General features: G+C 60.0%; 1 protein-coding gene across 5 annotated transcripts; it reads left to right on the top strand.

Moving 5' to 3' along the window:
* The first annotated feature begins 481 nt into the window (after window positions 1-481).
* EPN3 (epsin 3) lies at window positions 482-11,406 on the top strand. 5 transcript variants are annotated; one of them, XM_029928021.1, is made up of 10 exons: window positions 482-743; window positions 3,883-4,559; window positions 5,691-5,809; window positions 6,433-6,513; window positions 6,782-6,910; window positions 7,775-7,862; window positions 8,351-8,620; window positions 8,800-8,916; window positions 9,051-9,281; window positions 9,493-11,406. In XM_029928021.1, the coding sequence occupies exons 2-10, from the start codon at window positions 4,022-4,024 to the stop codon at window positions 9,825-9,827; spliced, it is 1,908 nt and encodes a 635-aa protein (XP_029783881.1). In that variant the 5' UTR covers window positions 482-743; window positions 3,883-4,021; the 3' UTR covers window positions 9,828-11,406. The 5 variants fall into 5 exon arrangements, with proteins under 5 accessions (XP_029783881.1, XP_029783885.1, XP_029783883.1 ...); XM_029928023.1 differs by lacking the exon at window positions 482-743 and adding an exon at window positions 766-793; XM_029928022.1 differs by lacking the exon at window positions 482-743 and adding an exon at window positions 1,955-2,069.

Here is an 11,406-nt window from a genome sequence, read left to right as displayed (position 1 = left end):
TGATAAGGACCTCGTGGCCCTCAGCGTCCTCTAGTTGAGAGCTGGAGGAGTTCTGGAGAGAGCAGGTCACTCAGAGGGGCCAAGAGAGGCTGTGCCCGGAGCCAGCGTGCCCCTCTCCGTGGTGGCTGAGGGGGCCAGCAGGAGCCCACAGAAAACAAGACACCACTAAAGGGCCAGCCCCTGGGAAAGGTCTTCCCAGCTCAGGAGAGATGGGGGCGGGGCTGGGACAGGTGTGGGAGGCCTCTCCTCCCTATGTCCTGTTGAGGCAGGGGAAGGGTTAACTCACAGCAGAGTGGGAGTGGGCTACCGGCCCTGGCTCTGGGTGTGCCTGTCCTGGGGACAGCCGGCAGGCAGGCCTCCCACCTCGGCCGGAGCCGCCTGCCCAGCCAGCAGGAAGGGGTTAACAAGCCTGCACGTCCTCCTGTGTCCTGTTACTGCTGAGGCAGACCTGCCCGGCCAGCTGAGCAACTTTCCTCCGAGTGCTGCCTGCCTGCTGGCTGGGCGGCTAGGACACACGGGGGCGAGAGGCAGGGCTGCAGCCCGTTCTGGGGACCCTGCCTCCACCCTTCCGAGGGGTCTTCGCCTCCTGGGAGAGGGTGGGTATCTCCAGGACGAGGGTCCGCGGTGGATGGCTCTGGGGACGCTCCCGTGGCTGTGCTGTCCCCCTGCCGCGCAGGTCGGAAGGTCACTGCAGAGACCGCTCGTGGTCCCCGGGGCTGGGGCCAAGGGAGCCTGCACCGGAGGTAAGCTGGCACCTCCCTGAAGGCTGGGGCCAAGGGAGCCTGCACCGGAGGTAAGCTGGCACCTCCCTGAAGCCGTGCTGCCTCTTATGGAAGGCTCAGGGCTTGGGCTCCCTCTCAGGTCCCGCAGAGAGGGGTGAGGAGGGCAGGGCCATAGCGGATCCTGGAGGCTTCCTGCCTGCTGCTGGTCCCTCCTCCTGCCCTGCAGCCCCCAAGAAGGTCGGCTCCCACCCTGGGATTAACGCCTTTGGTGGCATCCCCCACAGACTCCCGTTCTCCTCTGCCTACCCCTCCCCCTCAGCCTCCCCAACATCTCTAGCATCAGGGCAGCCCCCACCCCATTCCAGGGCCCCAGAACTCAGCCACCTGGGGGCTGAATTCAGCTTTGAGCTCTAGCTCACTCCTGTCCCTCTGCGGGAAAGTGTTAGGGCACCGCCACTCCCTTCCCACCCCCCCACTCTGTGGTGGCTGCTGATCTGATGCAGGGCAGGGGCCAGGGCTCCTTAGCAGTGGATGGGAGGGGCTGTGGGCTGGTGGGGTGCACACACACTTTGGACAAACTCTTGCGTGTGACTCGACCCATCTAGGCTCTTTCCTTCTCCCTGAATCCCCACTCTGGGGATGCCATCTACTTCCTCAGCCCTGAAGGTTCCCTTAGTGCTGAGAAAAGGAGCCCCCTCCCCGCCCCAACCCCCTGTAAAGTTCTCCTGGGCGCCCCGTGTAAAGGAGAGAGCAGGTACTTGTGCTCTGTGCCCTACCTCCCCCACCCCCCCGCCCCACCCCCTCCTGCCTCCTGCCCCCCCACCCCATCTCTGAATTAGCCTCTCAGGCTCTGCCTTCTTAGTGTCCTTCCCTCCACCTGACAGGGTCTGGCTCAAGGTCACTGCAGTAATTCCATACCCGGCCTCCGGGGCCTGCCGCTGTTGCCACTGGCTGCTGGGTTTCTGTTTCAGTCCCTTTTATTTCTGGGCATATTGTGTTCGATAAAACCCTTTGCTTGTAACACCGCTGGCAGGGCTCCCAGCGGCTCCCTCCCGTGATCCTTCCTTTCCTCCTCCCTCCCTTCCGTGCTCCCTGGGCCTCACCCTGCCCCCTTTTCCCTCCTCCCCCCCACCTCGTCCCTTCTAACTTCAGGGAAGGGAGATCCAGGCACCTCCCTGGGGTTTCTGACCCGGCTCTTCCTCCAGCTCCAGCAGAGATGTGCAAAGGAGTTTCCTCCGTTCCCGCTTCTAGAAGGAAAGTCCAGCCAGGGCCACCCGGTTGGGTCCGCACTCAGGACCCCTCCCACTACCCCAGGCTGGGCTGGAGGGCTCGGGCCGCCAGGCTCAGGTAGGGCTGCTGGTGGAGTCAGGATGCCTGACTGGTTTTGCTGGTTTCCGTGGCCAGCACTGGGAGGGGCGTGCGCTCAGGGCGGGCTGTGGGGCACAATTATTTCTCATCTTGACTCTTGCCACCCTCCAGCCCACTGGTTGGGGAGGTACAGATAGGTGTGAGTCACTAGTGAGGAGGAGGGCAGGAGTGAAAGAAGCGTTGGCCGTGGCATCCCCACAGAAGGCCTGCCCGGCTGGACGGACAGACAGCAGACAGAAGGTAGGCAGCCTTTCAGGCAGCACCCCATCCGCCTGCTCTCCCACAGGATCCCCTCCTCGGGGCCCAAGCTCTCCCAGGCACCTGGGCCCTGGAGATTCCTGCCAAGGCCTGCTGGCTGCTTTGAACTGAGCCCAGGGTTGGCAGGGCTGCGTAGAGGGAAAGCCCGGATTGGGGGAGAGCAGCGCAGGCAGCTTCTGACTCCTGTCGAGTCCCAGTATGTATGTGGGGTGGGGGTTCCCAGGTGGTGTGGGAGGTTCTGTGGGTCCAGCCTGGTGTGTGCGAGCGCGTGTGTGTGTGTGTGCGCGTGCGCATACCCATTCCAGAGCAACAGCCGTGGCAGCGGGATTCTGGGTTTGGTTTCTGGAAGGACCCTGGAAGAACATTGTTCAGTCTTGAGCCTGGGTTTGCTTTCCCCGGACGGCTTGGTCCTGACGCTGTGGGGAGGGTAGGGGCTGGATTCCCTCTCCGCTGGGGTATCAGGGAACTACCCTGTACCCAGGGCCTCTGGTGTGGGGAGCCCAGAGCAGTCTTGCCTTCAGGGAGCTTACATGCTGGTGGTAAAACTGAAACAATAAAGCAATCAGATGAATTAATTGCAAAACCAGTAGCCCTGACAGTGAGTATTGGATTGTCTTCTAGAGACCTCGGTGTTAGTCCCAGCTCTGTCACCCACAGTGTGAGATGGTGGGCAGGCCGCGCCCCCTCCCTGGCCTTAGTGCTCTTGTGTGTGTGTGTGTGTGTGTGAGTACGACAGGGGTGGCGGAGGCTAGGTCTCTTTGAGAGAGGGAAACACCCTCTTCCTGCTTCATCTCCCTCTCTGGTCTTCTGGCCCTGCTCAAGTATTCCCTCTGATCTGTCCTTCCTTGCCCTGAGGCTTTGCTCCTCCTCACCCTCCCCTTCAGATCTCAGGCTGTCGCCTCCACCAGGAAGTCTCCCCTGATTTTCCTAGCTTAGGTGTTCCTACTCAAGTCCATGGTAGGCTGGATCGTCTGTGCCCTGCATCTGGATGTGTGCATTCCAGGACTTGCGCTCTGTGTCTGGCACAGTGTTGGGCTCAACAAAGGGCCCAAGTACTAGGTGCTGAATGAATTAAGCTGCACAAATTAATGATGTGAGAAATGAGTGGGGACCAAGGAGCTGAAGCGATAGGTCCTAAGCTAGATCCTGGCCGAAATGGGAGATGTAGGCAAACAGGAGGGAGGTCAGCAGGCATTTCCTGTCTCCCGCCAAGGGCGAGGGCTGGGGAGCGAGGCTGCCTGGGTTCCTCCCGGCTCGCACCAGCTCTGTGAACTCCTTCTCTCTACCTCACCTCCTGGTCTGTGAATGGAGATAATAATCATCATATCTCGTCTTTGTCGTGTAACTGTAAAATGGCAATGAGCACGCAAAGCTGCGAGAATAATATGTAAGATAAGAAACATAAGAATCAGCGCTGTGAGTGGCTGTTCCTGGCAGCGGGGACCCCTGGCCAGGCCTTCATTCCGTGGCTGAATGGCTGCCGAGGGGGACCACTGCCCCCAAGGTCCTGAGTTCCGGTCCCTCTCTTCCTCAGACTCATGTGGACCCCAAGGACGCAGCTGCCCTGCTGAGAGCTCGGTGGCCCATCCCTGGAGACTGTGACCTGGAGACGGTGGCCCTCGGCCCTTCACCTCCGGCTGGGGCGGGGGCTGCCCCTCTCCAAGCCCCCGGCCATGACGACCTCAGCACTGCGGCGCCAGGTGAAGAACATCGTGCACAACTACTCGGAGGCGGAGATCAAGGTGCGCGAGGCCACCAGCAATGACCCGTGGGGCCCGCCCAGCTCGCTCATGTCGGAGATTGCCGACCTGACCTTCAACACGGTGGCCTTCGCAGAAGTCATGGGCATGCTGTGGCGGCGGCTCAACGACAGTGGCAAGAACTGGCGGCACGTGTACAAGGCGCTGACACTGCTGGACTACCTGCTCAAGACGGGCTCCGAGCGGGTGGCCCACCAGTGCCGCGAGAACCTCTACACCATCCAGACGCTCAAGGACTTCCAGTACATCGACCGCGACGGCAAGGACCAGGGCGTCAACGTGCGTGAGAAGGTCAAGCAAGTGATGGCCTTGCTCAGGGACGAGGAGCGCCTCCGGCAGGAGCGGACCCACGCCCTCAAGACCAAGGAGCGCATGGCACTGGAGGGCATGGGCATTGGCAGTGGGCAGCTGGGCCTGAGCCGTCGCCACGGTTCCCCATCCTCCTACAACTGTGAGTGGGCTCCGGGGCTGTGGCTGGGGTCAGGAGGCAGCCCGAGGTCAGGGGGGTGCCTTGGGCATTCAGGAAGGTGACCGATGGCAGAAGGCAGGACGCCTGGTACAGCAGGTGCCCCACAAGTTAGCATAGACGACAGTGGGACTGTGCCTGGGGGGCTGGGGTGGTGGCAGACGCTCAGGCTTCGGGTGTCCAGCAGCGTTCCTTATTCTGTCCCTTTGGAGTGAAGGATCTAGACGGCCGCCTGTCTGAATCTCTGCTTCCTCATCTGTGAGGCAGGGAAAATCCTTCAGGTGTTGGATGTGAGAATCAATGAGATGGGGCTCAGGAACGCCCTTGGCCCTGTGCCCAGACACAGGGCACAAGGTGCGCTCCATCAGCGGCATTCCTCATGACCCCCTGCTCAAGGGCACTGTCCCTGAAAATGGGGTGCTGCAGTTTGGTTTTTTTTTGAGAGAAAGAAAGAGAGAAATGTGAGCGGGGAAGAGGCAGAGAAAGAGAATTCCAAGCAGGCTCCGTGCTGTCAGCGCAGAGCCCAACACAGGGCTCAATCCCACGAACCATGAGATCATGACCTGAGCTGAAATCAAGAGTTGGACACTCAACTGACTGAGCCCCCGCACCCTGCGCCCCTGCAGAGCAGTTCTGGGACTCTCTTCCCTGCCCCAGCATGGGCTTCCTGGATCTGAGGGGGACTCGGGATGGTCCTCCTTTCATAAAGCCCTTGACAGTGTGCCGAGGGCTTTGACAGCCGTGGCCTTGATTGACTGGAACTCTCCCCCTCCCACTTCACATGACCCCAGGCAGGATGGAGCCCCCCACTGAAAGAGTTCGGGAGCCAGAGTCAGGGGACCTGGCTTCAAGTTGTACCTCAGGACCTGGGCCGGGCAACCCTCAGCTATTGGCACGTCTGTAAAGGAGGGACTGGAGTCTCTACTGGGGGTGGCATGGGAAGCCTCACACAGAGTGCCAAGCACATTGCCAGGCCCCCTGGAGCCCCGGCTGCCAGTCGTTTCCTTTCTCAGTTTCCCCCTCTGAGCCTTAGAGCTTCCTGGTTGTGGTGGGGGAGGGGGCAGGCGAGGGGCGTGGCACAGAAGCCACGATGGCCGAAGGTCCATGGTCTTGCAGCCTCGTCCTCCTCCCCCCGCTACACGTCAGACTTGGAACAGGCCCGGCCCCAGACGTCAGGAGAAGAGGAGCTGCAGCTGCAGCTGGCCCTGGCCATGAGCCGCGAGGAGGCTGAGAAGGTGAGGACCCCCGGGGGGCGGGGGGCGCTGGTGAGGGAACTGCTGCCCCACACCCTGGACTCCTAGGCTCCTCTACTCTGGGACAGCACAGGGCCTGTTCGTGCCCCTGGGACTGTCCTGGCAGTGACCACCTCCCTGCCTGCAGACCCCTCCAGCTGGGCCTGCAAAGGGCAGTGAATACCGAGGGGGCTGAGGGTGCATGTGTGTCTTACGGGCACACCGAGGCCCCCTGGAAGGCAAAGCGGTGAGTGTGCTGACAGACGCATTCCTGGGAGACCCAGAGATACGCTGCTCCCACAACTCCTGCCATCAGTTGCCACAGCCCCCGTTATCATCCTCTCTGCCATCACCTCTGTGGATCCAGGTAGCCTGGGCAGGAAGCAGCTGGGCCTCGCACAGCAGGGCCTGGGGATGCTCAGGGGATCCAGAAGCCAAGGATCAATCTCCTTGATTTTGGAAACCGCGCCACAGATCCAGGCAGGGAGGAGGCCATACACACCTTGATGCCTTGGGGTCAGGATGCTCACATCCACTCAGGGTGGGCCCTTCTCCATCCACCTCTCTTGCCCCCACGTAGGAGTGAGAGCATTGGGCCCAGTTCACCCCTTTCTTCTCCTTTGCAGCCTGTCCCCCCAGCCTCCCACAGGGATGAGGACTTGCAGCTGCAGCTGGCTCTGCGCCTGAGCCGGCAGGAGCATGAGAAGGTAGCAGGCCAAGCCTCCCGTGCAGGTGCTGGTGCAGATGTAGGTGCTGGTGCTGGTGCTGGTGCAGGTGCAGGTGCAGATGTAGGTGCTGGTGCAGATGCAGACGGGTGCAGGTGCTACACAGGCACTAACCAGGCTCCGCCCGCTGGACCCAGTGGTCCTGCTGTGCCTAACCTCTCTCGCTGCACTCTTCTCGACTCCAGCTCCGGTCCCCTCAAGTCCAGCCTGGGCTGCTCATGCGGTCCTCACTCCCCTGTGCCTTCCGCAGGAGGTGAGGTCCTGGCGGGGAGATGACTCTCCTGTGGCCAATGGTACTGGGGCTACAGTCCGGTGTTGGCAAGACAAAGAACTGGAGAGAGAAGACAGAAAGGAGGAGGAGAAGCTGAAAACCAGCCAGGTAGGGAGGGGCTGGGCTGCAGGGGCTGACTGAGCCTGGGAGAACTGAGTTGATATTTGCACTGAACTTCATATATAGTAAGCACTGTTTAAGCATCTATTCAATGAAAATAGGGAGAGAGGGGGTGCAGCAGCCCCCGGGCCAGACCACATGGGCTGATGACTGAGCTGAGAGCACAGTGCGATACAAAGAATCCCGATCCCCTCCCCTCTGCCGCTGGATTTGGGTTCTGGACTTGCTGTCATTTACTTTGAGTTGGGGCACATCACTGCTGTGGCCTCAGTTTCCTCCTGTAGTTGGGCACCTCCACCCCTGGTATTCTAGGATTACGTGATACTGCGGATCCAGATCGGGATGGGGGAGGTGGGCTCAGGCACATGGTACTGACAATATCTTGGGCTCACATATTTACTTTCCAAGAATAGGGGAGTGGGTAGCTTCTGGGAACAAGGCCACCCTCGAAAGCTGTGCATGGAGCGAGAATGTCTCTATCCCCTTTCTGCCCATGCTCACTATGGCTAGTTTCTGACTTACAAAGGCAGACTTGTCTTTTACCACCGATGGGCTGGGGAGCAGGATGACTGAAGAAGGGGTCAGGCAGGCCTGGGTTTATCCCAGCTCTGCGACTTCATGCAAATCACTTCCCCTCTCCTGAGCCTCAGCTGGTGCATCTATAAAATGGACACACCACTAACCTACTGCACAGGGTTGAACTGCAAAGCACTGTACAGAGATGAGGGATCATTAGTAGATGTCTGTGAAGTGAATAAAGGAGAGAACGAGCTGGACCGAGGAAGACAGGCCAGGGACCGCCCTTCTGCTCTCACCCACTTCTGAGCGAAAGCTGCCTCTCCCCCTCCGCAGTCTTCCATCCTGGACTTGGCAGACATCTTCGCACCCGCCCCGGCCCCGGCCTCCACACACTGCTCTGCCGATCCATGGGACATCCCAGGTGGGCACGCAGGGCTGCAGGAGGTTTCCAGGCTGGCCCCAGAAAGCCTCTTCCTTTCCAGCCACTTGCTGGTACCCCCCTCTCCACAGCTGAGGGCCAATGGGCAAGACACTCCCCTCTCTGAGCCTCAGCTTCCTCTGGGACATGGGGTTGTAGTGAGGGATGGGAGATCACATCGGAAGAGCCCAGCTCATGGAAAACTCAGAGATGTTCTCCCCCTCACCCCCTTCCCCGACACCTTGGCTTTCCTGCCCCCAGCCCATCCCTGCCCTGACTGGGAAGATGGCCTGAGCTGCCCATGCCCAGAACTCCACGCTCCTGGCAGAACTTGTCGAATATGGGCTCCAGCTCACTGGGTGGTCCTGAGTCAGCATCCCATCTGTGAAATGGGACCTTTGGCCTCCCAACTTGGTCTGGGTAGCTGGGAAGGGCCCTGGGCTGGGTGTAAAGGCGGGCCTGGGGTCATGTCTGTACTGTTCCCCTTTTAGGTCTCAGGCCGAACACAGAGCCCAGTGGCTCCTCCTGGGGGCCTTCTGCAGATCCCTGGTCTCCTGTCCCCTCAGGAAGTGCCCTGTCGAGAAGCCAGCCCTGGGACTTGCCCCCTATGCTCTCCTCCTCTGAGCCCTGGGGCCGGACCCCAGTGCTGCCTGCCAGACCCCCATCCACAAACCTCTGGGCACAGAACTCCCCCCATCACCAACTCCCCAACACTGGAGCTGACCCTTGGGGAGCCTCAGTGGAGACCTCCAATGCACCTGGTACGCAGAGGGCCAGAGGGTGGGGGTGGGGGCCTGGGAGGACTTCTGGGTCCCCTCCCTCCAGTGCCAAAGGGCAGCACATCCTGTCTGTGTTAAGACGGCTGCTTGCCTAATAGGGCTCAGACCAGTGCCTGACCTTTTTGCCAGCCCATCTCATCTTCCTCTTTCTCCTTGACTAGCTCTAGGTGGTACCTCACCTTTTGACCCATTTGCCAAACCTCCAGCATCCACAGAGACCAAGGAGGGGTCGGAGGGTGCCCAGACCCTGCCCTCTGAGAAGCCCAGCAGTCCTGTGGGTAAGCAGGAGGCACTGGATGATGAAGCTCTTGGGAATGAGGGACCTGCCCAGAGGTGGCCTCTGTCCCGCCTTCTTCCCACATTGTGACCACTCTCTGTCCCTAACCAATGAGTTCAACCATTTCTGTTCCAGAGCTGGACCTGTTTGGAGACCCCATTCCCAGTTCTAAGCAAAATGGCACCAAGGAACCAGATGCCTTTGACCTGGGTGTACTTGAGGAAGGGTTAACCCAGCCCAGTAAGGAGGCCCGCGCCTGCCGGACTCCTGAGTCTTTCCTTGGCCCTTCGGCCTCCTCCTTGGTCAACCTTGACTCATTAGTCAAGGCGCCCCAGGCTGCAAAGACGAGAAACCCTTTTCTGACAGGTAGGACACCCCTCATCCCTGCCGGGTCGCAGCACTGGGGGCCCCTTCTCTCTCCACTCCTTTCAGAGCCCAGCACCTGCCCTAAAAATCTTACTCTTCTTTCTTCCCTATTTCTGGGACCCTAGATCGTGCCTCTGTCTCCCCCCCCCCCTCCGCTTAGGGCTCTGTCCCCTGGCGCACTCCAAGCTCCCCATCCACTCTCCTCCCGCAGGTCTCAGCGCTCCATCCCCCACCAACCCGTTCGGTAGGGGCGAGCAGGCCAGGCCAACCCTGAACCAGATGCGCACCGGGTCGCCCGCGCTAGGCTTGGCGGCCGGCGGGCCGGTCGGGGCGCCCTTGGGCTCCATGACCTACAGCGCCTCCCTGCCTCTCCCGCTCAGCAGCGTGCCAGCCGGCGTGACCCTCCCCGCCTCTGTCAGCGTCTTCCCACAGGCCGGGGCCTTCACGCCGCCGCCCGCGAGCCTGCCACAGCCACTGCTGCCCACGTCGGGCTCCGCCGGGCCGCTCCAGCCGCCCCCTAATCCCGGCACCAACCCCTTCCTCTGAGCGCAGCCCCGCCCTGCCCCGGCTGGCCGGCGCATGCGCGAGGCCCCATCTACCCCTGCCCCCAGGCGCGGGGCGGGGCTGTCACCCCGGGACCCGCCCCCGGGAAGGACGGAAGGGCTGACTCCGCCCCCAGTCCCGCCCGGACGCTCCAACTGACCCCAGTCAACCCTACGCAGCTCTGGGACCTTGACTCTAAGGACTTCCCGGGGCCGAGACCACGCCCATGTCCTCAGCTCCCACCCAGTGGACTGTTTCGAGGCGTGGTGTCTGTGTCGGGGCCACAGCGCAAATCACAGCCGAGGGGACAAGTGCTCCGCTATGTGGGGCACAAAAATGCCCGCACTTCCCGGACAATCCCCTCGGTCCGGCACCTTCGCTTCCAGATGCTCACCTGGCTTTGGCTCAGTATCTCATTTCATTCGTTTACTCCAGATCAGCACTGGGGATGATCTAATGGTAGGGAACAATAGGCAGTTTTTCCCATGCATCGCGCACTCTGTGCTAAGCACTTTAGACAGATTATTTAATTTAATCCTTGCAACAGCCGTCGGAGGTAGATAATACTATTCCCATTCAAGACTGGCTACGTAATTTGTGGGGGCCAGTGCAAAATGAAAATGCAGGGCCCTTGTTCCAAATTAAGAATTTCAAAATGAGGGCAGAAGGGCATTAAACCAAGTTACAAGCCTAGGTCCTGCTCTCACTTTAGAGGTGAGGAGACAGGCTCAGAGAGATTAAGTGGCATGCTCAAAGTCACAAAGCTAACCCACACTGAGGCTGGGATTCAGACTGTCTGGCTCCACAGCCCTGAGCACCCCAGGCTGGACCCCAGGTTTCATTTGCAAAATACTGACTGCCCAGAACAAAGTGGTGGGCTCGCCTGGGAGGGACCCAAGGATTGCTAAACCCACGGCCTTCAGGAGCTCAGAACTCAGTGGGGAGACAAGCCAGGAGCCCTCATGTCCTTTTGTTTTACTGAATCAGTCACCCTAAATCTAGGTCTACCCTCTCCCCCTCTTCACCAGGGCAAGAAATTCAATCTCAGCCATACTGAGAGAGCCTGACCCCTCCTGAAGGCTTATGCGGGGTACCAAGGGGAAGGGCAGGGCCTGGTGCCTCATCCTGGGGCCAACTTGGTCACCCCCATTCCTCCATTCAATGCTCTCCCACCACTGGACCACTGGACACTGATTCGTCCTCAGTGTTCAGGGTCTGGCCCTGCAAGTTGCCTGCTACTGGCCTCCACTCATTTTGGGGTCACAGAGGGAAAATGGCCTTCCATAGGCCAGAAGAAAAGTGCGGGGGGGGGGCAGGGGGCGGACAGGATGCTGCTCTTTTTCTTAAGTGGAAGGGAAATGCAGGGAGAGAAGCTGCAGTGTTTTGGTTTTGGTGTCTTTTTTAGAGGGAGGGAGGGAGGTCTACTGTGGCTGTTACAGGCGTGATGGACAAGAGCACCTACTAGGAGTCAGACCTATAGAGTCAAAACTGTGCTCCAAGATTTGCACTTAATAATCATAATCACTTAGTAATAAGTGGTTATGCTCCCTGACCTTGAGTAAATTACTTAACCTCTCTATGA

This window comes from Suricata suricatta, chromosome 17 (assembly GCF_006229205.1).
Source record: "Suricata suricatta isolate VVHF042 chromosome 17, meerkat_22Aug2017_6uvM2_HiC, whole genome shotgun sequence".
NCBI lineage: Eukaryota > Metazoa > Chordata > Mammalia > Carnivora > Herpestidae > Suricata > Suricata suricatta.
The sequence above is the reverse complement of the archived record's forward strand: the minus strand, read 5'-3'. Positions and strand labels throughout refer to the sequence as shown.

Excerpts from the sequence above, each read along its gene's own strand:
- EPN3 (XM_029928021.1), top strand. The coding sequence starts at position 4,022 with ATGACGACCTCAGCACTGCGGCGCCAGGTGAAGAACATCGTGCACAAC. Across the intron at positions 5,810-6,432 it reads GCCGCGAGGAGGCTGAGAAG|CCTGTCCCCCCAGCCTCCCA; the intron begins GTGAGGACCCCC and ends TCTCCTTTGCAG. Across the intron at positions 7,863-8,350 it reads CGATCCATGGGACATCCCAG|GTCTCAGGCCGAACACAGAG; the intron begins GTGGGCACGCAG and ends TTCCCCTTTTAG.